The sequence below is a fragment of the Orbicella franksi genome, chromosome 1 (assembly GCF_964199315.1).
Source record: "Orbicella franksi chromosome 1, jaOrbFran1.1, whole genome shotgun sequence".
In the NCBI taxonomy this organism is placed as follows: Eukaryota; Metazoa; Cnidaria; class Anthozoa; order Scleractinia; family Merulinidae; genus Orbicella; species Orbicella franksi.
In genome coordinates, this window is record NC_138145.1 from 16,822,690 (window position 1) to 16,845,229 (window position 22,540).

A 22,540-nucleotide genomic window follows, 5' to 3' on the forward strand; every position below is an offset into this window, starting at 1 on the left:
GTTCAACAGGTGACCGCTGGCCACCCGTACATGATTCATAACGCATCAAGCGTTGGTGCGTGGAATACAGCGGTCAAACGCCGGGCATGCGCAAATGGGTACATATTTTGGCAGCCGCGCGCCAATTTCCCGCGCAAAAATTTGAAGGAAAACATGGGAAACAACCGGTGTCACGCAAAATTTACTAAAAAAATTAAAAAGTTCATAGAAATCTGTAAAAGGAAAAGAAAGCAGGTAAAAGGAAAACTTAAGACTTTTCAGACACAAAGTTTACTCAGTTACCGGTATTCTGTTGATTTACCATTTTGTTTTGAGCTTTACCAAAAAAGTTTATAAGTCTTGAAAACCCGTGTCATGCTACGAGCCGACGGCGTAGTATATTTTTATTTGTTTTTATTAATCATACGATGCGTGACGCCGGAAACGGACGACAAACGGTGTATAAAAGAAGGAAAAATGGGAGAAGAAAAAGACAATTGCAGTGATTCGGCTTTGCTCAGACGAGCTGGAAAAATTTTGGTAAGGACTGTGGGGATTCCTTCCGGATCCTGGCTTTGTCTGAAACACAGGAGCGAGATGAATGGAAACAACTAACGATGTTCATGTCCATCGTCATGGGGGCATAGCTGGCCAAAATACCGATCCCAAACCTCCTGTACCTGGTCTTTGACCAGGTGGGAAAATCTTTTCTAAACTATAAAGCTGGGAAAAACTGGTGCACTAAATGCAAAGTCCAGGCGAACAAAAAATTCAAGGAGCACGGAAAATACATACCGCGGAAAAGAAAGACCTGCAACAAGTAGAAGGTAGAACAATTTCTGCTAGCTCTCGTTGTGCGGGCTAAAACATAAACAAATATATAAATAACGAGGAAAATGTCATTTATAGGATGCCGATGATCCACGAAAACAACAATGTCATGAAAAAATTTTAACCGCCTTTAAGTTGCTCGATTGCCCGCACATGCGCAGACGTTTGACCGCTGTGTTGGTGCGTGGCTAGCTCGGAGAAGCCAAATTCGATAAAGTCTTCCGTGATCTTCTAGAGATCTTCTAGATTTAGCAGACGTTTCCTTTCCATTTTCCAGTCGGGAAGATCGAGGAAGCGAACGAACAAACGGGGTGAAGGGATGAGGGGGTGAGCAAAAAATGTAGAAGAAGGGGGAGGGGTGAGGAGGAAAGGAATCATGTTTTGCCCCACCCCCTCCCTCTACTCCTTATTGTTTCGCACTCGTTCGCAGTTTTTAAATTCATTCCCTTCAAGTGCTTGGAAATGAACGCCTGTCGCGCAGGCTAAAAAACGGGGAAGGGGTAGGGAGGCAAAAATTAAAACGCGTTTTGCCTTCCCCTCCCCCGTTTAACGCCTGCCACGCAGGCAAGCTAGAAAAGATTTTCTTTACGCACTTACAATTCGCCCATTGTTTTAACAGTCAGATTGGAGACCAACTGCTATACCAGTACCTTATGTTTTGTTGTACAGTACAAAAACCGATCTAGTGAGACAAAGAGAAAAAAAATTATATTAAATGCCTCATGCATGATGAAGTCAAGCGATCATAAGGGACCTAAGAGGAAGGTGATGTCATGTTTCTTCCACACCTAGTCACCCCTCAGGACCTACTTTGATGGCCGTTAACCTAAGCTTGGAAACTTCAGGAACTCTCACAATTGAGGGTCCAAGAAAGGGGCAATAGGCAGGGTCCACTCAAGGTTACCGGCTTCTGGTCTGCTGAAGAAAACCTGTGGAGCATCCACCTGCATAAAGTAGCAATACTCTTCTCGACTACGAGTCTAACACGATGATATGCGATCGAAAAACAGAAAGAAAAAAAAAACAAGCTTTCTTAGTGACAAAAGTCGTTCAAGTTCGCCCGTCCTGCAGGAATGAAATTGCAAGAGCGAAGGAAATGATTCTTTTCTTTTAATTTCCCTCTTTTCTGTATTTACTCACTAATATTATCATATGGATAGTTCCGTTGGTATAAGAGAGCCCTTTATAGCAAAACTATATGATTCCCGAAATAAACCTTCAAAGAATGATCTTCGGATTTAACAATTGTCTTAAGACGACTGTTTCTCTAGCCATTAAATGGAATGTTGAATTTTTTAGCGAGTCTTCTCATACGGGAGTACATCATGTCCCAGTCCATGTAGATTCCACTGAGAAAGCGACTTCCTTGCCCAGTTACTGTAAACGCTGATCTTCCATGCAGCACACGGCTGTTGTTAAAAGAGATCATATCACCAGGCACCATTTTGTGCTCGATTTGATTGGCTGGGTCTCTTAACATTTTGCCGAGCGTGAGATAAGCTTCGTAAAGTCGAACAGTTTCCTCTGGGGAGGCAGTAAGCATTATGGAGTCACGCACATGATTGTTAAAAGCAAACCGTGCGATTTGGTTGTTTTCGTCCAACCTGTCATGACAGGCAAAAGAAAACTATTAGTCCTTCAAACCCCTCCTATAATACTGCCTGGCCATTAAAACGTAACAGCTTGGATGTTATTTGTCCTCGTTAAGGCTCGAAAGTAGATTTATAAACCTAATCCTTTCATGTAAGGGGGTCTATTTCCTGGTTCCGTATAGAGAATAAAGACCAACTTTTTGTCGTCGGTCCATTTTGTCGATTCACCTTGATTACAGTTCAAGTTAATTTACTTTCCTTAGCAGCTGTTGTTTGTGTCGTCAAGCACGATGCATCAAAAGAATGGAAAAGGCGTCGAACGAAGGGTGAAGACCCAAACAATAGTCTACTCCAAGGTTATAATAAACTTACTGTTTTCAGTCACATTAACCCTCTGACGCAACTCAACAAAGTTTTCCACCCAATAATGGAAGAATGCCATGTAAGGCATGTATTGTTATTCTGGCAACTTACTCGATTGTGTTGCGTGCAAATTGATAGTCAAATTCTCCAAACATGTCTTTTCCAACATCGACAAACTGGAATCGTGCCTTTGTCAGGAGATCAAACTTTTCCGGGTGTTTATGTTGTAGTTCCAGTGAAACATGGAATCCATCTACGAACTGGTTCGCGCCTCCATTCCCAGGGGCTTGTTCAATGCAGTGCAACAACTGAACCTAAAACAGATCAGGTTGAAAGAATATTTTAACTATTTCAATTCCTCTCAGCCCTTTGTCGGAATCACAACCAATTAGCCTTAAAGGACCTTAAATTGGTACCACCCTCCCGCCAAACCTTCCAAAGGTCGCGCCCCAGGCTATCAAACAGTTCTAATTGCTCATGTCATTCAATCTAAAATGTCAACGTTTCCCATTTCCTGTGAACGATTTAGAGAGAGATAGTGAAGAGAGAAACTCAAGTTAGGTTATCACCTAGTGACCCACAACCAACGGGACTTAAGCTGGTTTCCCTTACATGAAGCGACATGGATAACGTGACGACTGCGTCAGCATGAACCTGTTCGAAGAGACAAACTTTTTCAGCGCGAACATTCTCGCATTGACCGCAGACATCTCTCACTGTGAGATTAGGGGCGTTATCCGGGCGTTTCGAGTCTCGTTGGCGTTGCGTTAGCCTTAATTCGTTTTACCATTCAATTCCCTGTTTTGATGTAAAAGAATGACTGTCGTAAATTATCAACCAATAAACTGCCCCTTACTCCTGGTATGTAATCGTAATAAGGCAAGTCAATGTGTAACGGCAGGAAATTAGAAGTGTATGCCAAGTTGTTAGCATCGTACTTCGCCTTTACTTCAAAGTGATGGCTGAAAGGCAAACAAGAAAGAACCGTTTTTAGTTTTCTATCTTTCACATGGCACAAAGTTGAAGAGAAGAGCATTCCACGGAGCTACAGAGCTATTATGAAAAAGCTTGAAAAATCACAGGACGTGTTATGAAGGTCGGCCGCCGGCACATCTTCGAAAAACAACTAAAACCCACTTTCAGCTGGGGTTTGCAGAGTCCCAAAATATTTCGGTCAGCATAAAACGCACACCGCGGGCTGCAGACTGCAGACTGCGCACAGGGGATAAAATGAAGACTGACTAGTGTTACCGGCCATTTCCAACACTGACAGCTAACCGGAGCGTTATTCAGGCTGACCACAGTTATATTCAGGCTAACCGGAGTGCAAACACACTCCCATTACCCTGAATAGCCCCGTTTCTTTACGGCTAGCGCCTTGCACTCGATAATAAATAGCACGATTCATTAAAACTGGATCATTGGATAATGCAATTCAAGAGTTTTCATTGGCTTAGCTATCATGGTGTATCAGCAATTATAATCCATCAAATATTTTCGTGCGCGTGCGGTTGGTCTAAACGTGTCACGTGACTGCATATGCCCTAGCTAAAACTGGGGAATATCACTCGGAATATCCGAGTGATATTCCCCAATTTTCAAGACTGCGCAGGTTGCGAAAAATATTTGAAGTATAATCATGAACACGATATCCTCCATTTGACGCGAAAATATGCTTGGATATTTGCACTTGGACATTATCTGTTCCTCAAAGCTCACAGTTTTCAGAACAGATAATATCCGCGTATCCTAGCATATTTTCTTGCGAAATGGAGGTTATTGTTTATTTATATCATGCTCTACAAATTTTGGGGGGCGTTTTTTTATTTTTATTTCTTATTTTTTTTAGTTTTCTATATTTTGGGGGCGTTCGTGGAATAACTGTTAAATATACTTGAACGTCTGCAGTCTACAGTCTGCATTTACCCTCGGTCTGCATTTTACCGCCGGTCTGCTCTCGAATCTCAGGCTCACCTAACTGCGTTCCAATTCAATAGCTTTTAATATACCAAGCACTAAACTTTGACATAAATTGTCGTTCACTCTCTCTAGAAGTTTTAGACTACGAGTAGTCCCTCTCTCGCTTGTAGTCCGTCGTGCGTGACGTGAAAGAAAACCGCGAGAAAAAATGGCCGCGCGAACTCCTGCGCGCGAGAAGCACGCGAAATTAGGATTTCACGCGGCTTTTTTTGTTTAAGGTCTCGCTTGAAGGACTAAGCGAAAGAGAGACTACTCGTGGTCTACTAAATGTTACATTCTGACTTGACATTTTCGTTTCATTTCTTTTTATGCCTATAGGAAAAATAATTTATAACTACGTAACTGACTAAAAAGCGACAAAATTCGAACGTATCGAAAGTGTCGCAGGGTTAGAAACTTACCGGTACCCATTTACCCCGACGGAGGCACTAATCTACACCGCTTTATCCGGAGTCAAGTGACGACTACGTCGCGAGAGTGTGGCGCGCGAAATCGTGTCACAAAATCTCCGGTACAGTCCAAATTTTATTCAATCACAAAGCGCGTCTCTCCCTTCCCCGGAAGTCACTTCCTTCCCCCCACCCCCCACCTCCCGCTTGTGCGGTAAAATAAAAATGAAGTGTGTTCAAATCGTTAATAAAGAATAATCCCGCGTTAAATCTAACCATTAATAGCACAACACTGCCTATTTTTCTCACTGTTTTTTATTTCTCCGTGACATTTACATAAAGATATTTTTCGTCCCTTCAGTTTCCAATTGATAATAATAAGAATAGTGATTAATTGGGTTAAGTTGACAGAGTTACCGAAAGCACGACCTCATATAACCTTACAGGTTATGAAACAAATTTTACTGACAATCAAATTAATAACCTTCACTTACCCATAATGAGTAGTCTTAAAATGTCCAACTCTGTCGGACAATTTCTCTACTTGTCCAATCTGCTGAGGAGTATTTGTGACGAGTGCAATACCTACACCATGCAAAGACTTGAGCCACTCGAACAGGGCCCGGTCATCCTCCATAATCTCGTGAATATCGCTCTTCGGAATCTTGCCTTGTAGCTTTTCAGCATTCCAGAACTCCACCCCGTCTTTGTTCAGAGTAGATCTTTTACTGTTCGATCCTTTCCGTTCGCTCAATCGTCGCGAGTGGAGCCACTCTGACTCAAAGGTACTGATGTGTCCGTCGGGCCATGTAATGATGATCCGACCCCCATCGGGCGCAGCTTCGTATTTTTCCGGCAGAATGTTCAGATCTAACTTGCCTACAGTGTCAAAAGAACGCTGTAAAGAGGACTCGTGAAAGCACTCGGGACATCGGCAGATATCGCGAAGATAAGCAAACGGGTAACGATTCACTGAGTTATTACTCCATGTCACGTGCAGCATTCCATGTTCGCTTTTGCTTTCGAGTTTTTGGACCAGAGGCTTGGAGGTCGGAGCAGCTGAGGTCACCCCTACTACGTGCGAATTCTGGCTTAACAATCGAGCACGGTTGATGAATTGGGTCCTGCAAAGTTGCCTCACACGAGACAACATGATTATTTCAACCACTATGGTGCAATAGATGCCTTAGCTCACGCGAGAGAACATGATTATTCGAAACTGTTTGTGTGACGCAGCGTGACGGCTCAGTCTTCACCCAAGATTCTTTGCGAACTTTAAGGTGGGAAAAAAACACAGCATTTTTCAAACTTTTTTCGTGCCTAAGATTTGATTCCAAACCACGATAAAGTATACATTTTAAGAAAGCCTAAAGACCAAAGATTACGAAAAAAAAATTTTTGTACCCTAGAACTGACCCCGGCTGATTAAATCGGCCACCTGCAGCATGCAGGGGAACTTTGAGGAAAGATAACTCCTACAAGGACTGATCAAAAGGAATAATTTTTACATTTTTTAAAAGAAGACAAATAGCTTGCTGTATTAAGCATAGAGATTTTTGAAAAGTTAAAAACACATGAAATGGTGACCAGTTAAATCTGATACAGAAAATCTAGTCTACGTTTCAATGCATTACTTTTACAAAATGCACTGGATGGAAAAGTTCCCCGCTTAAAACACAAAACTTCCTCAGAACAACAAATCCTGAAATTTTCAGCTCAATAGGACATATCCTTCTCAAAATATCTTTTGTCAAAGGCAAAAATAACTCGATTTGAGAAAATAAAACTTCAACACCTCAAGATTTAAATTCCGGTTAAAACAAAACTTCGATTTTTTTTACAGAATTTTAGGTTAAGTCCCGCCTTATTGTTATCTGGTTATACGTAGCGCTAGGGCGCAAATTTACTTTTGGTAACTCAGGGGAGGGCGCTAATCGATCCTTAATGGAGAAAGGCGTTAATTAGGGCCGAGCCATGCGACACTTCTAACTGAAGAACTGTAACAATAGAGGCTCTGATAGTCATAATGTTAAGCTGTCAAGAGCTCTTGGTCAATGTTGAATATTTTCGCCTACAACTGTATTGGAAAAAGGCGCTTTTTAAGAAAATTACAGTATGTCTTACATCGCAGACCAGATGAAGACTAGCGTACCGAGGAACCAAGAGACTATGGCCCCTTGGAGGAACTTAAAGCGAAAAAAAACGAAAATGCGAAGAGAAACTCGAAGGTTTGGATACGGACTTAAGTTTAGAATAGGAAGACAATGTCATGGTAAAAGGGAAGGCAAAAAACAGCTCAAATTTATTACACTTCTCCGTTGTAAAGATTCTCGATACGGTCGACAGAATTTGACTTCCGAGGTTGTTGACCAGAGGCGAATATTCCTTACAAAGCCAGACCTTTGTTTTAAAACATATGATTGACAAGTAAGGCTGTCGACATGTAAATTTCCCATGTGACAGCTGTTGAAAGTTTTTGTTTTATGTGGTTCTTTTGCATCTGTTACCGGTGTGAAAACAGTATTTCACTTCACAGCCGCTGTTTTGGTCTTCTGCAAATCACTGTGTCGTTTTAGATTTTAGGGTTTCTCTCTAATTAACGCCCTGGTGAACGCTATTATCTAAAGGACCCAAAGTATAAAGCTAAATCCATATAGATCCTCCTAAGATCAGCTGAAGTCGCGGTTTCACTTATTCATATATAAAGGAGAAACATTTGACTGACATAAAATGGTGAGTACGAAATTCAAACTTCGCTATGTGTTTCAATATAAACCAAGGTTTCGGACTTCATTATACGCATGCATATAATAATACGACGTTTGTGTCTATTATTTTTGCTATAGAACAGGGACTCAACGGGTCAGTCAACCGAAATATCATTATTTTCATATTAAAATAACCTTCGTAAAATTCACTTATCATACTAAACATTCAATTTCTTACGTTTCCTTTACGCTAGTAACCGTGTTGTTTCTTGGACAGTATATTCTTTTTATTAACTATGTTTTAGAAACCATTCTTTTAGCAATTTAATCGCAGATGCACTTGCGATGCAAGCGATCTTGACTGAAGTCTACTTTGATTTCATGCAAAGAATAATTGGCAATTCATTAATTTCTCCCTGCAATACTAACACATAAATCTCCTCGTGTTTCACACAGCCAGGAAAGCGGGCCGCATGAAACCCGCTGCTCCCACAAGCACAAACAGAAAGATTACGAAAATATGAAAATCGTCAGCTGGTCCGGTGCTGCCTGATGTACCTTCGCGTTTTGAGTTCGTGTAAGCTAAGGCGTATTTTAGCCTGTTACAGCCACCCTCCCCGATAGGAAAAAATCGAAAAACCATCACTTCAGGGAGGGCGACTGTAACAAAGGCTAACATATTTTGAACTTTCTGAAAGGGTTATGGTAACGAGAAAACCCGAAATTAATAGTTGCAACAACTTGACGGAAGAAAGGAAGATAAATAGCGGTGGCCGCTAAATTTGTCGGCCTCTTATCCGTTGTCATAGAGACAATGCAGTTCACTTTCTCATGCTCGTAACCAGCAAAAGTATTTAACGAAACCCTAAAAGTAAAGTTTACTTCATCCTAGAGGGGAAATAGGTTTAGAGGTCAGCTGAAGCGACTTGGTTATTGTTACTTCCCAAAAATGAGCTGCAAGTCCATCGCATGTCACTTCCCAGCCTTGCCTCAGGCTGCCCCTCCTACAACCTGAGGCACTGTTTGAGAAAAGTGTCTTGCTCAAGATGATCACAACACGAGAAGACAGGACGAAGAACGAACTGCGAACGTCCTAGCCATCTGCTGGATATCCGGCTTAACCAAGTTGAAAACTAAAAGTAACGGATCTTTTAGTGTAGCTCTCAGTAGGCTTGTAATTCTATTCCCCGATCAAATTGTAGCAGGGTTTCTTTCGGTTTTCTTTCGGTTCTCCATACTTGCTCCGGTGAAAATGCCGCGAAACCACACACTATTCATAGTTTAATCAATGACATGGAAATAATTGCCCCTGTTCTTTGAAGTTTAACCCATTAATTACAAGCATAACTTTCTTTTCGCTAATGAGCGGCTCGCAAACTTCTGCTTCACTGACGGAACTACACCATACGGTTCGCTGAGAATTTACAAGATGCAAATAAACTGGTCTTACTATAGTAGAAGTCTTTAGTCTTTATAAAGAAATCAGTCACAAGATACGTGTGGCTTTACAATCAATAACAAACTAAGCTAAACTAGAAAAAACCTATCATATGTATTACAAGAAAAATTTTAAGAAATAAATTTAAAAAGACATCTGTTTACAATAGCCCGTTTGAATCGTTCCGTTTTTACTTTAGGGAGTATGAAGTCATGGCCCCTGCAGATCTCGGCTCAAGCAAAACCACTAAATCATCATTTAAAACCATAAAACAAAACACTGATCGATTATTAGGAAGCTAAAAAATGGTCGGTATCGAGCCGAGATCTGCTACCTGACCCAATTTTTTTACGTTATAATTTTTTAGGAGGTGTTTCATGTGAGCACGGAAGGAATTCTTTTATTCCAGAACTGGAAACTTAATTCAGCAACAGGTAAGTTGTACTTTGATTATTGAACCACGCAGAGAAGTGATTCACAACCAGCATTTCTGCTTAGCATAAGCTTATGTCCTTTGAGTGGTTTATATGTCTCAGGCCAACAGCTATCGTAAAACCAAAATGAGGGTTATACAGCGCGGCCACTGGCAACAAACACTGATGGCGGTATGAGCCAATCAAAAATCAAAGGCAAATCATGCAGTCTGGGTTGCTCTGATTGGTTGGCTAAACATATGTTTGCCGCCTGATTGGCTGGCTTTAACATATGTTTGATCTGATTGGTTGGCGAAACATATGTTTGATATGATTGGCTAGCGAAACATACGTTCGATCTGATTGGCTGGCGAAACACATTTTTGATCTGATTAGCTGAGCATTGTGTTCGACTAGGGTACCGTTCAACAGGAACAGCTGAAAAACGCTCGAACAAGTGCTTTAACCCTACCAGCCCCTAGCCAGCGCCCAAACTAATCAGTAAAAAGTTTAAACTGATTTGCGGTAATTTGATCTGATTATGCGACTGAAAATAATTTGTCGCAAAGCAAAGGCCAAATATGATTATACGACTAGCTGATGTCTGATTTCATCAAACAGCGATTGTTTGCTCTTAGGACACTTCATGATGGCAAAAGTGGGGGTCTTTATAACCCAGTTTCCATAACCTTTGGTTCTATTCTACACCGTGCTTACGTAAGCGCTTATGTGCCACTGGGCACGAAGACTGAATGGGTCAGTACATGTACACCGTATTTGCTAGCTCATGCTGATTTAATTGGATGATTCTATTTCTGTGATTTTTTCGTCATCTTTTTGTTTTGCGTGCTGCTGTGCAGTCTTAAAAGAGTTCAAATCAAATTATATCAATTCCATGTTGATTAGACTTCAAACTCAAGAGATTTTTCCTGTTCCTTGTTTCAGTCTTTGTTGGAGCTTGTTTGTCAACATTCTTGATCACTGCTCTGTATGAAGGCCTCAAAATATTCAGGCAATGGCTTGTTTGCAGACCGCTCCGTCTCTTAATCAAAGACTTATGGAAATCAAGGTCCACAAGCGAAGATATCACAGATAACCAAGACGCATCTAGCATTAAAGAGACTCTGCAACAGCATCCTGCTAGATTTCCTAGAAAGGGGTGACTATAATTTACTGAACTACTCCTCTAGTTTAGTTTCGTACAAAGCAAAGCAAGACTTTTAGCACTTCATTAGTGTAAGGAACGCGATGTTTCCCAAATAGAGAGGAAAGAGAAGAAATATTGATCACATGAAAAGCTCAAAAAGGGAGGAGCCTTGGAACGAATTTGCTTTATTCTGTTGATGGCTATATGGTAAGATCGTCGCTAGGGCCGGTTTACATGACGTATGAAACAAAACAAAGCATAACGAAAACATAAAACATTAGTGACATTTGTTTTGTACCTTTTTTTTTTATCCTTGCTGATAGCTGCTCTCACTATTTTTTTTTTTAGCACAAGATGGAATAGTAAAATGCACATTCTACAAACGTTTCTTCACACAGTGCAGGTGTTTGTGGGATATGTGCTGATGTTAATAGTGATGACGTATAACGCCTGGTTTGGTGCCGCAGTGCTTGCCGGGGCGGGAGTAGGGTACTTGGCCTTCTCAGCAATGTTCCCGGATAACTTGAGGCTCAAAAGGAGTAACGACAATACGCTGGGTTTGGAAGAACTTCAGTTCTTGTCAAAGTAACAATCTCGGTCATAACAAGAAAGCAAATAAAAAGAAAATGGCTTATCGGATAACTTAATGAACAAAATAACGTAAAATAAGTGAATGACGCATTTTCCAGGCCCAGTTGTGGCCAATTTTTTATTAGCACGGTGGAATTTGCACGTGTTCATCCGACTTCGAATTTAAATTTACACAATACGTAGATAGGCAACTTCAGTGTCTTGCTGCTGGAAAGGGTGCAGTTCTCCATTAATCAAGACACGATGCCAAGTCTTTATGGCCTCAGCAAAGAGTGTTTCAAAGAGATGATCGTGAGCCGAAATAACTCCCGTGGCATGAAGTAGTTATGAATTAAATAAATAAATAAAAAATAAATAAAAATAAATGAAATGTGTGCTTAGTTTAATGCTAGCCTATTCAAGCAGAAGCATGCAAAAGGGATTTAAACGAACAGCGGTTTACATGTTGGTTTTCATTTGCGTTATCCATCGGGTATTCACATCTACATCCCCGGGTAAAAGTTATATGCTTCTGTGTAGATTTTCACCAGGAGGTTATAGGATGTTTCACCTAAAACAGCAAACATTCACAATTCTTTTCAAGGAGCTCGATCGCGGTTTTTTTTAGTTTTTTTGGCCACGTCAAAAATTACCTTTAAATTGAAGGAAAACTGAGAACAGTAGTTTACTGAGATAGAAAAACACTCAAGAGTGAAAAGAGATAATATTAAATTATAAAGGAACAAGGATGGTTAAGGATGGAGAAGATTAGCACGGATTTAAAACAACAAACTTGAATAATTTAAGCTAAACTTTTCAAGATCCACCGCCGGACTGTGACGTAGCTTCTTTAAATATGACGCACCAGATACGTGGGCCACGCGTTACTGCAGCCTCCTAAAAGCGCCATATTTCTGGGTTTCTCTCGTAATCTAGAGCCTCCTAGGGACGGGAAACGGGACGGAAACTGGGAGGCTTGCCTTAAAAAGCTAATATTTGTCACAGTTATCCCCGACTAGGAAACCTGATACGAAACCCCTTGAATGAAGTTAATAACTGTCACAGCACATTTTGGAAAATTGACGAAACGAGTGTAAACCCATCAGCGCTGTTGTGACCTATTGTCAACTACTGCCATTTGATAATATTAGTGTTTCTGACTTTCTCGGACACCAGTCTCCAAAGTCTTGACTTATAAAATGGAGGAGACGAACAAAGTGAAAGGTATAAGTTTGATTTAATATCAACTGTTACAATTGTAAATTTAACAATCTCTTTTACAAAATTCATCAGCATTTTTCCCCTAAGATGTAGTAAAATATATGCCTAACTAGTAAAATAGCATTGCTAAACAACTCTATTACAGCCATTTTAGCATATTTTCCAAGAAAAAAGAAAAACAAAAATGTCCCTATGTGTGAACAATTAACTCATCCTCTCATGACGAAGGAAAACATCATCTCTGCAAAGAGTCTTAGAGAACCTTTTTTAAAGTAATCTTTTGTGGCTTTCCATCCCATGGAGGGGGAGGGAGGGACGTTGATTGAAAATTAAACTCTTCTTTCTTTCTTTCTTTCTTTCTTTCTTCCTTCCTTCCTTCCTTCCTTCCTTCCTTCCTTCCTTCCTTCCTTCCTTCCTTCCTTCCTTCCTTCCTTCCTTCCTTCCTTCCTTCCTTCCTTCCTTCCTTCCTTCCTTCCTTCCTTCCTTCCTTCCTTCCTTCCTTCCTTCCTTCCTTCCTTCCTTCCTTTCTTCCTTTCTTTCAAAGATCTTATTTACATGATTTCTCATACATTTTACAAAATGTCCCAAACATTTTTGTCAAGCATTACAGCTACAGGAGAACCAAAATTATCTCTAACTCTGGGGCGGATACAGGATTTTATAGTTCCATGTGCTCTGTCACGTGACCTTGTTTGTGTCTCATGATTCCACTACACCCTGTTGGGGGTTTGGGGCATCTTCCCCCAGAAAATTTTACAAATATTTTAGGTCCTCAGAAATAGGATTTCTGAGGCCAAGCCAGCATATTATGATGTCTCACTTCTTTTTTTTAATTTCGGGGATTTGACTGAACCTCTCTTATCCACCAAACCCCCTAGATCCGCCCCAGTAACTGCAGTTCTCCTTTCAATTCATTCATTCAGCCTGAATACTACAACTAAGTCCAGCAATATATGACAAAACTAAAGCAATAATTCAGATTCCAAAAAATCTGGCTAATAACAACAAAAACAAGAAATGCAATTAAGACTAATCACAACTCAAGAAGCATTAACATACTATTCACTATAATCATTATTATTACTGTTCGCATTATGTGCAGGAAACAACACATAGGTCAAACAAGATTGGTTTTGTCCCTGATTGAAGAACAAAAACAAGCCAAACCGAAGTTAAAAATTTCTGCAGTTAATCAAAACCCATGCTATCTACATGTACAACCGCCTATAATTAACAAAATTAAGTACAATTAACCTCAGAAATACATTATTTTCACCACAAATTGGACAGACTGGCCTGATCTTAGAATTAACAAACCTTAAAATTGAAAAACACAAAGCAACCTGAATGACTGCTTCTTATCCTCAACAAACCAACTTAAAACCTATCACTACTTCTTTAGTTAACATGATGTCTTTAAGTGTACAGGTGGTGGTCATGAGGTTTGTGTATCAGTCAAAGGAAAATGAATGAGTCACAAATTCAATTGCACTTAACATGTCTGGTAGCTTAGTTAAAGCATGTTTCAGAAAATAACCCCCAAAAAATATAATCAGCCAAAAATAATTGCACTTAAAATGTATTAGGTATTTACCCACAAAAATATTTTAATTTATATTGAGCGAATCTTCTAATTTTACTATACACCACACAAATAGAATTTATCTTATAAGACTCTTCCCAAAATAAAACATTGTACTAATAATGATTATCAAAAGATAATCTTTCCTCACTTTTATCATATTAACACATTATGTAACATGCACATGTATTTTTATTAGTTTTAACCCTAGTGACTGAAATAGATTACCCAAGAGAAATTTAAACTAATCTTTGTAATGAGCTCAAAGTGACCCACATTGCTGGAGATTAAACTTGGGTTCCCAAAGCATTACATGTAAAAGAGACTACCCCTCTGGGACAGGATAGTAATTTGCAGGATACCCCCTTTGCCAGGTTACTGCAGTTGCAGTAGCAGTTCTCCAGTACCAATTAAAACATCTGGACACCTTATACACAAGGGGATCCTTCAAGGAATTTGTAATGTGCAAAAACTGAATAGTACACGAATGTGAGCAAAATAAATAGATGATTATATGGATTTTAAATTTGCCGTGGTGGTCATGCACATTTAGATAAAATAATCAGCTGCTCTGGTTGGAAACCACAAAACAAACTGAAATACTTACCAAAGAAAAAAACAAACAAACAAACAAACATACAAACAAAACTAAAATAGGACAAAACTGTACCAAACATGTCAACAGTACAAAATGAAGACAAAAATAATGGAAATATACTGTATGGGTAAATGTCATAAGTGTGGCCGCAGTCATACATCAACAGTCCTGTTGTTGAACCAAATTTACTTTCCTTTCTTGATGCTCTTTACTGGCTTGAAAGTTTTAAAAGTACATCAAGCTTATATTTAAACAAAAGTAAATTATGATTCCCCCATGAAGTATATACTGAAAAATCAGTTGAGCTCAAGTGTGCAATATCTATATGTAATACAATGTAGCTAATTTGACTTAAGGTAGTTAATTGCAATTTGACATTTTATGACTATTGTTTTCTTCTTCCTACCTAATACATAGTAAGCAAAATCAACTTATTCTTAATTATGTGGTGATACTCAGTCTCAGACTGGCAAGAATACTATCATGTGCACAAGCATAAAATGAAAAGCATGAACTACATGTACATTGTAGTCTGAAATTAGTTTGTGCAGGTCTACAAAGAAAATGCAAGTCCCCTGCATTCACTTCCCTGTCTAGCTCTTAGAAATTCATCCACAGAGCCTATGAAGTGAAGAGAAGCTGCACTAGTCTCACTAATCCCCATCAATATAACTAAATTGTGTAATCTACATAAACTAGTTCAAACATACATGCATAACAATTGAAGTACACCTATGTGGCTGATCAATCAATGACAGTGTTCATAGATGTCAACCACTTTGTTTAACTTCCATCCAAACACAAAATAGCCAAAGCCAGCGCCCAAAGCAACTGCAAGGCACAGCCACACATTGTAAGTCATGAAGATCAACATGAGGAAATAACTAATTGTGACCTGGACAACGTGGAGGAAGGTTTGAACTAAGTGATGCCAGTTGCAAATTCGAGACCTGTAAAGAATGAAAACAATGTCACCATGATCATCAGTCCTTGTCGTGCCATGGGAATCAACAAAGCAAACAGTTTCTGGCCGAAATGGCAAAAGCATTGGGGAGAAGATCCAATGGGGGCATACAGTTTGTACTTCGTGCTACAAGTGCCCCCATGAACCTTAATTGTAACTGAGAAAACATTATTTACATCTGGTCTCAAAAGAGGCTCTATGTTCCTACTAATTTCATCCCAGTTTTGCCGAAAAATGTCAAAGATTTAAGTCATTTAAGTAATTAAAAGATTATTAAATATACAAAATGTACCTTGGTAATTCTCCCTTGGATTCTGTAACAACAGTTGTCTGATTTGGTCCTGTACCATACACCTTTGTCTCTGTCAAATCCACACTCACGACATAGCTGTATCTCCTCTTCAACACTTCACGTAAAACTTTGAGACCTTCATAGAGTGCAGCAAGAACAAATATTGCAACACAAGAGAAAACCAGCTCTATAAAACAACAACACAATGTGGAAAACAGTTAGCAGGGTCCGAAATTGCGCTTTCCTGGTCACCAATGCGACTAAAAATTTTGTACTGGCGACCAGAATTTCACAACTGGTCGTCAGCGGGCGATTAACTATTTCATGCCACGATAATTATACAAACAATAACTTTGATTGTCAGCCAAATTGATTGAAATAAAATTCAAAGCCGCCTGCCAATTGATCACTTCCTTTTTACCTTTCTGCTGCTTTTGAAGTATAAACCGATCTTCCTGTTATTATAAATCTACCACAATGTCTCACAGCAACGATCAGTGCGAAGCTTCGCTGCCATGTTTTTGCAGCGGTTTCCCATAACATACGTATTGCGGGCGCAAAAGGCCACGTGCGTTCTTTCACGATGAATATTTATCCAGGCGATGTGGTGTCCAAAGATGTTCTGAAATCTTTCCGTAATTTACTACAAGGTGGAGACGGAATATCCGCGAAGAAATTAGATGAAGATTTAGATATTCCCTGGGCGTCAAAAGGTGGAAATGTAGATCTGTCAAAGTGGTCAAAAGATGATTTCAGCACTGGTTTGATTCCTGATTACATCGATTACAAATATTTTACTGGTAAGCCTGTGGTGACCAAAAATTTTGGTTTGTGTTTCGCTGCAAAGGAAAAATTTTATTGACGCTTTTTGGCGACCACATGTTTCCATTTGGCGACTGAAAAACAAATTTCAGTCGCCAGTTGGCGCCTGCCGAAAAAAGTTAATTTTGGACCCTGGTTAGTGTTTTAGCTACTAACTGGTTTCAATGCAATGCAAAGAGAAAATTTAACAAAATCTTTTTCAGGAGCACTCAGCTAAGCAAAGTGAAGGAAATTGACCCATTGCCAATAAAAATGTGCAAAAAATATTCATGATGGATAAAACATTATTCTTATACAGTCAACTGTTTGTCTAGCAAACCTGGGCATCATTACCCAGTTACACAGGCATGCAAGCATTGTATGTATCAACTGAAATTTTAACAACAAGCTGCTGACCAGTTTGTCACAAGTGTAGTACTGCTCAATAAATATTTTTTAAAAATGTAGAATTTCTCATAACCTTCAAATCTATGATCTCCCCCATACTGATCAGAGATTCTAAGCACTGATCTACACACTGTACTAAAAACACTTCTGGCCAGCTAGATTATTTCACTAGTTGTTTAAATGGTGACATGCATCTTTCTTATACTGCTAGAATCACAAAATGCTGTAGTGTGATGGTAATAAATTAGTGTGAAGCTCAGTGGATAATCAGCTACGTAATGAGTGTGGACAATTGGAAAAAATCCAGTGAGAGTACTTTGGATAGCACGGTTAACAAACGAGTTTTCAGGTTTGTCCTTTGGGCAAGTCGTGATGTACATGTACCCGCGTGAAAGTCCATCTAAAAAGCCCCGGAAAACGTTTTCTCTAACAGTATTTCTATAAACTGAATTTGCTCATAATTTTCCCCAAGAAACTTCACTTGCACATCGGACAAGAGAAGAACAGACTGCAATAGCCCAACTACAAAATCCACTAGCCCTAATCTACATGTATCGGACATAACTTTCTTTGCACGCTTGGATAGTAAGCTACTGAAAACTCCTGGCTAGTGAGGTCATTTTTTACGTCCCATAGCGACATGGGTCCTGACTATATTGCCCAATCAGCAATGTCATGGCAAAATAAAGTGAGTGATATGAATGAAGTGAGAGTGAAATGTGATGATCAGTGAAATAATGTTTATCAACTTTGACGTCATGAAAATGGGACAATTGGGAGGAATGTAGGCCAGAGTCGAGAGAGCTGCAGAAATCGAGGCTATGATAGGGTTTGAATCTGTGACTTCATGTAATTGTCAGTCAGATGCTTTAACCACTGAGCTGCTGAGAACTCCTAGCAAGCTTAAGGATCATTTTACTAGGCTTCACAAATTGCATTGTAGCCAAGAGTTTCAGCTCCAAGTGCAAATATATGCAAGTCAGAAATAAGTTTACCTGTTGCGTCATTTACAGACCAGCTTTCAAACAAAATGGTCACACTCTTGCTAAAATGAAAATACATCTGTGAAGACAAAGCAAAGAATTCAAAAATACAGTACTGACAAGTTAGACATTTATAGCACTTTATAGATCACTTGCCATAAGAAATCCCTCAAACATTCAAGAAAACTTTGGAAACCATTTGGCACTAAATTAATATTACATTTTGGACGCAAAAACTCTTGTTTGGACAGAGTTGGAGTAATACCCTGTTTGAAGAAAAATATTCAGTCTTAAATTATCATTTCAGAGCCTGCAGACTAGACTTGTGGGTTTTGTATATATGATAGTCATGTGCACTGCACAGCTAATACTGACTACTTGAGGCTTTAGATAGGACAATGAAAATTTCACACTAAAATGAATAATTAAACCACAACCTGTGTGTACACATGTACTGTATGTGACTGTGCAAGCATATAGGTGGGTTTAAAATGTAATACAATAATAGTTATGTTAGTTGCAAAGGAAAATTCAAAATGACACATACATACTAAAGGAAAAAATTATTTAAAAATTGTCTTCTAATTTTCTTGGATACCAAGAAACGAAATTTAGAGCTGGCTGTTAATCTAATATAAATTACATTACTTGCATAAAAAGATACAAAAAATTATTTGCTCTGGCTCTCAAATTAGGCAAGTTTGGAACTTAACAAATTATTTTTTGAACCCCTGCCATCTCAGCATTACTGCCTTCCATCAGGAAGACAGTAATGCGGAAATGGCTGTTGCAGTGCTTTTAACGGACAATTTAGTGGCCCCAAAAAACAGTGATAATTTAGCCTTTAATCTATCTATAGTTCCAGGTGATGCAGAATAAATTTGTTGCTTTTTTTAATTTCAAATAGGGAAGCCCTGGTCTAAATACAAGGAAAGGAAACATCGACCAGTCTGATACATCGCACATAAATATAGGGGATACATGCACATGAAAAGTTTATAATTTTTTGCCATTTGACACATTAACTAAACAGGAATGTGAGTTAAGTTTTCCATGCCAATTTATTAGCCCCACACATATAGAAGGAAAACTACTCATCACCTGGCTAGGGGGCTAGCTAGGGGCATCAGAATTGATATCAAACTTAATCGTTGATTCACAAAAAGGTTTTTTTTTTATAATATTGTTGTAGCCTTTCACCAATGAAATGAATCTGAACTAAACAGCTACCTTATCCATTGTGATGTACATTGAAATCGTTCCCTTGTATATCATCTGCTCTGCCCTGATAGTTCTAAAACTGCAATTTTCAGAAAATGCTTTTGCCATTTCATTACCTACCTTCAGTTTTGACCACATCATAAATATTTAAGTAAACAATAAGTAGACCATTATTAATTATCCCATCTCCTTTTAAGTTTTTTTAATGCCAAAAGTTATACAAATGCTTAATTTTAATTAAATAATGGTAATTTTCTTATGTTCCTTGAGCTACATTTCTTCAAAAACGTAGATTTGGCAAAAAGAACATTCACAAATTGTAAATTATTATGTAAAATGTAAGATTGACACTAGTACCGTTATTAGAGATGCATGTTTAACAATAAATTATTTTAAACATTGTACTTTGTTGATTGACAGGTATCCCATAGATCAAAACAAATTCCCTCAAAACAAATGCCCACAGTTTGTGACATGACAGATAGTTTGATTAATGATTATGCTAATGTCTACTATACATGGAACAAAAGGAAAGTTCAAGCAAATTTCTGCATACATAATTAATAGGAAATGAAGACAAAACAGCTCTGGGAAGATGCAATTAAAGTCATTACTGGATTTACAATAAGAAAGCATAAGTTTCTGCATCAAAGCAAGTTAATCCAAATCTTCAAAATAATTTAATAGATGGAAAGTGAAACTAGTGTACACATACAGGTATATTTATCGGTTGCTCCTCACTGTATAAGGTACAAGTTATAATTAGCATGTAATTAAAACTGGTATTTGAAACAGGTCCAATACATTTTGCTTTCTTGACGTCATACAAACACGTATTTGATATTTGGACACCACTAGTTGCTAGTGTGTTGTTAGGGTGTTTATAAAAACACAGCTGAAATCAAGAAAGTTGTATTGTTTTAGAACAAGTAGAGGGTCCCACACCGTTAAAGGAATGTTTAAACAGTTGTGAGAAGCTAAAAGAAGCTGACACAAAGCCCTGTGAGTTAGGTGACAAAGAGCAAGTGTAAGACAAAGCGCAAATACGATGAATACAATATTGTCAATATCTTGTCATCTGGTTTCTTCTTATCATAACGACGACGCTATCAAATGAGAACAAAAAGAAACCTTTATGTTTTTTTAAAGCCAGTTGTTTTTAAAACGATTTCAAAATAAGCTAAACAGTTTAATTCCGCTTTACTCAGTGAAGTGTAATTAACAAAATAACCAGAAGTAAACCTTGCCCTTTGAACAAAAGTCGTTATGTCAGTTCACAGCTATTGTTTTCTCAATGCTAACAACAGGCCCTGATTGTATGTAGGGTACAACAAGTCCGAATGAGCCCGTTAAGTCTCGTTCTTTTACAAAATTTACAGCTGAAAGAGTCGTGATGGCTGTATTAATACATCACATCACGATATCTTAATTGTATACTAAACAACAAGCGGGGTAAAGTATTGAGAATTACTTGTAATCCTGAGGGTATAAAACAGAACTTATTAGCTCGCCGTGGACATTATCAACTTTCTAAATGTTTGGCACAGCTTGTACGGTAAATGGATTCATGAAGAATCACGAACTAAAAGATGCGGCAACCCAAGTCACGAGAAGCTATTAAACGTGATGGTGTCGCTTTCAAGGAAGTTGAACATTGCTTGGTAACGATTCCAACAAAAACTTAGGGCACACTTTGAAGAAAACAGTGTAATTGTAATAGTTACCTCTTTGACTAGGAAACATTTTTTGTACGAGATGAAAGCAAAAGGGAATTAATTAAAATCAACAAACCATCATTCCATGTCCCATCATATCATCATGTCCCATTTGATCATGATCCATCGTTGGTGTTGTACCGTTGTTCAGCATTGTCGACGCTGTCGTCATCTCCATATGTCCGCCATGGCCACCGTGACTCATTTTGCGTTAAATCCAACGAAAACTACGATAAAAATAACCAGATCAGAGCCCGAGATGAAGCTTTGAATGCACGAACTGTCTGCCAACGAGCGCGAGCAACGCAACTCCGTTCAGTCGGAAAAAACGTCGGTACCAGTCCTTTCTCGTAAATCTCAATTGACACTTCCGGGTATCATACTTCCGGTCTGAGGTGCCCATGTTCCCCTTGGCCGGTGAAATAAATTGTGGTTGTCTAGAAAATGTTAGTGCATAGATCATCTTATTAATATTAGAATAGCGTCTTTCTATGCTTTTGAAAAGATTGTAAAGGGGTAGTCGAAATGGAAAATCCGTAACAACTCTTGATTGTAATGTTAGTGTTTAATTATAGTTAATATGCTTTCATATGCTCTCTTCAGGAACATGCCAGCATTAAACGACTTAAAAAGTGTCACTTGGCCAGTCTCATCGATTCTCATCGACCTAGGCGAAGGAAAAAATTTTGCTATTCTTCTGACTTCCTCAATGATTGCTCACTTTCATTGGCTAATATATCTCGAAGATACTCTGAAGGCATTTATGTTGGGTGTCAGGCTTATTGTTATCAGCGTTTGTCATGCAGCCTGTGTAGCAGGCGTTTCAAGGGGAGGGGGTGGGGGAGGAGGAAGAGAATTCGCGAATTCCCCTCCTCCCCTACTCCTCCGTTTTTTTCTACCGAATTCTCTTCCTCCGCCCCACCCCCTCCCCTTTATACGCCTGCTACGCAGGCTATTAGTCATGCGTCAGGTCTCAGAACCGTATTGTATTTGAGTCTATTTGAATTTAGCATTCCAGCTCCATTTTAAAAGCCTTCCTTTATCTTTCACAGTCTGGACTGGCAATGCAATGTTTGCATGAAATTTGACTGTTTCTCTTTGACTGGGTGCTGGCATAAAATTTAAGTCATTGTAATATATTTCATACATATGTCCATTATCACATTCTTACTGATTTATAAATAGCACCTTAGCTGAACTGAGACTGTGGGAAAATGAAACGTTTGCTGTATGTGTCATTCAGGTTATGCAAAGCGAAGAGAAAAGGGGGTTGCGACAATCTATATGTCTTAAATTTAAGAAAGAATTCAATTTCATTTCAAAGAAGACATCAACCCATGATTAC

The 22,540-nt window shown here is 38.9% G+C and overlaps 3 protein-coding genes across 4 annotated transcripts; 1 reads left to right on the plus strand and 2 right to left on the minus strand.

The window, feature by feature from the left end:
- Positions 1 to 2,041: 2,041 nt before the first annotated feature.
- Positions 2,042 to 6,408, minus strand: LOC145493609 (gamma-butyrobetaine dioxygenase-like). The gene is made up of 4 exons (XM_081473097.1): positions 5,629 to 6,408; positions 3,622 to 3,727; positions 2,877 to 3,079; positions 2,042 to 2,414 (listed from the first exon to the last, which is right to left on the minus strand). The coding sequence occupies exons 1-4, from the start codon at positions 6,285 to 6,287 to the stop codon at positions 2,078 to 2,080; spliced, it is 1,305 nt and encodes a 434-aa protein (XP_081329223.1). The 5' UTR covers positions 6,288 to 6,408; the 3' UTR covers positions 2,042 to 2,077.
- Positions 6,409 to 7,482: 1,074 nt separating this feature from the next.
- LOC145493472 (protein SLC31A2-like) lies at positions 7,483 to 12,532 on the plus strand. Of its 2 annotated transcripts, XM_081472949.1 has the most exons (4): positions 7,483 to 7,867; positions 9,648 to 9,714; positions 10,639 to 10,852; positions 11,189 to 12,532. In XM_081472949.1, the coding sequence occupies exons 1-4, from the start codon at positions 7,865 to 7,867 to the stop codon at positions 11,427 to 11,429; spliced, it is 525 nt and encodes a 174-aa protein (XP_081329075.1). In that variant the 5' UTR covers positions 7,483 to 7,864; the 3' UTR covers positions 11,430 to 12,532. The 2 variants fall into 2 exon arrangements, with proteins under 2 accessions (XP_081329075.1, XP_081329083.1); XM_081472957.1 differs by having other exon boundaries at positions 7,483 to 10,449.
- Positions 12,533 to 12,628: 96 nt separating this feature from the next.
- Positions 12,629 to 21,608, minus strand: LOC145493464 (high affinity copper uptake protein 1-like). The gene is made up of 4 exons (XM_081472940.1): positions 21,272 to 21,608; positions 18,272 to 18,338; positions 16,068 to 16,254; positions 12,629 to 15,761 (listed from the first exon to the last, which is right to left on the minus strand). Exons 1-4 carry the CDS (start codon positions 21,398 to 21,400, stop codon positions 15,560 to 15,562), a joined length of 585 nt encoding a protein of 194 aa, XP_081329066.1. The 5' UTR covers positions 21,401 to 21,608; the 3' UTR covers positions 12,629 to 15,559.
- Positions 21,609 to 22,540: the final 932 nt, after the last annotated feature.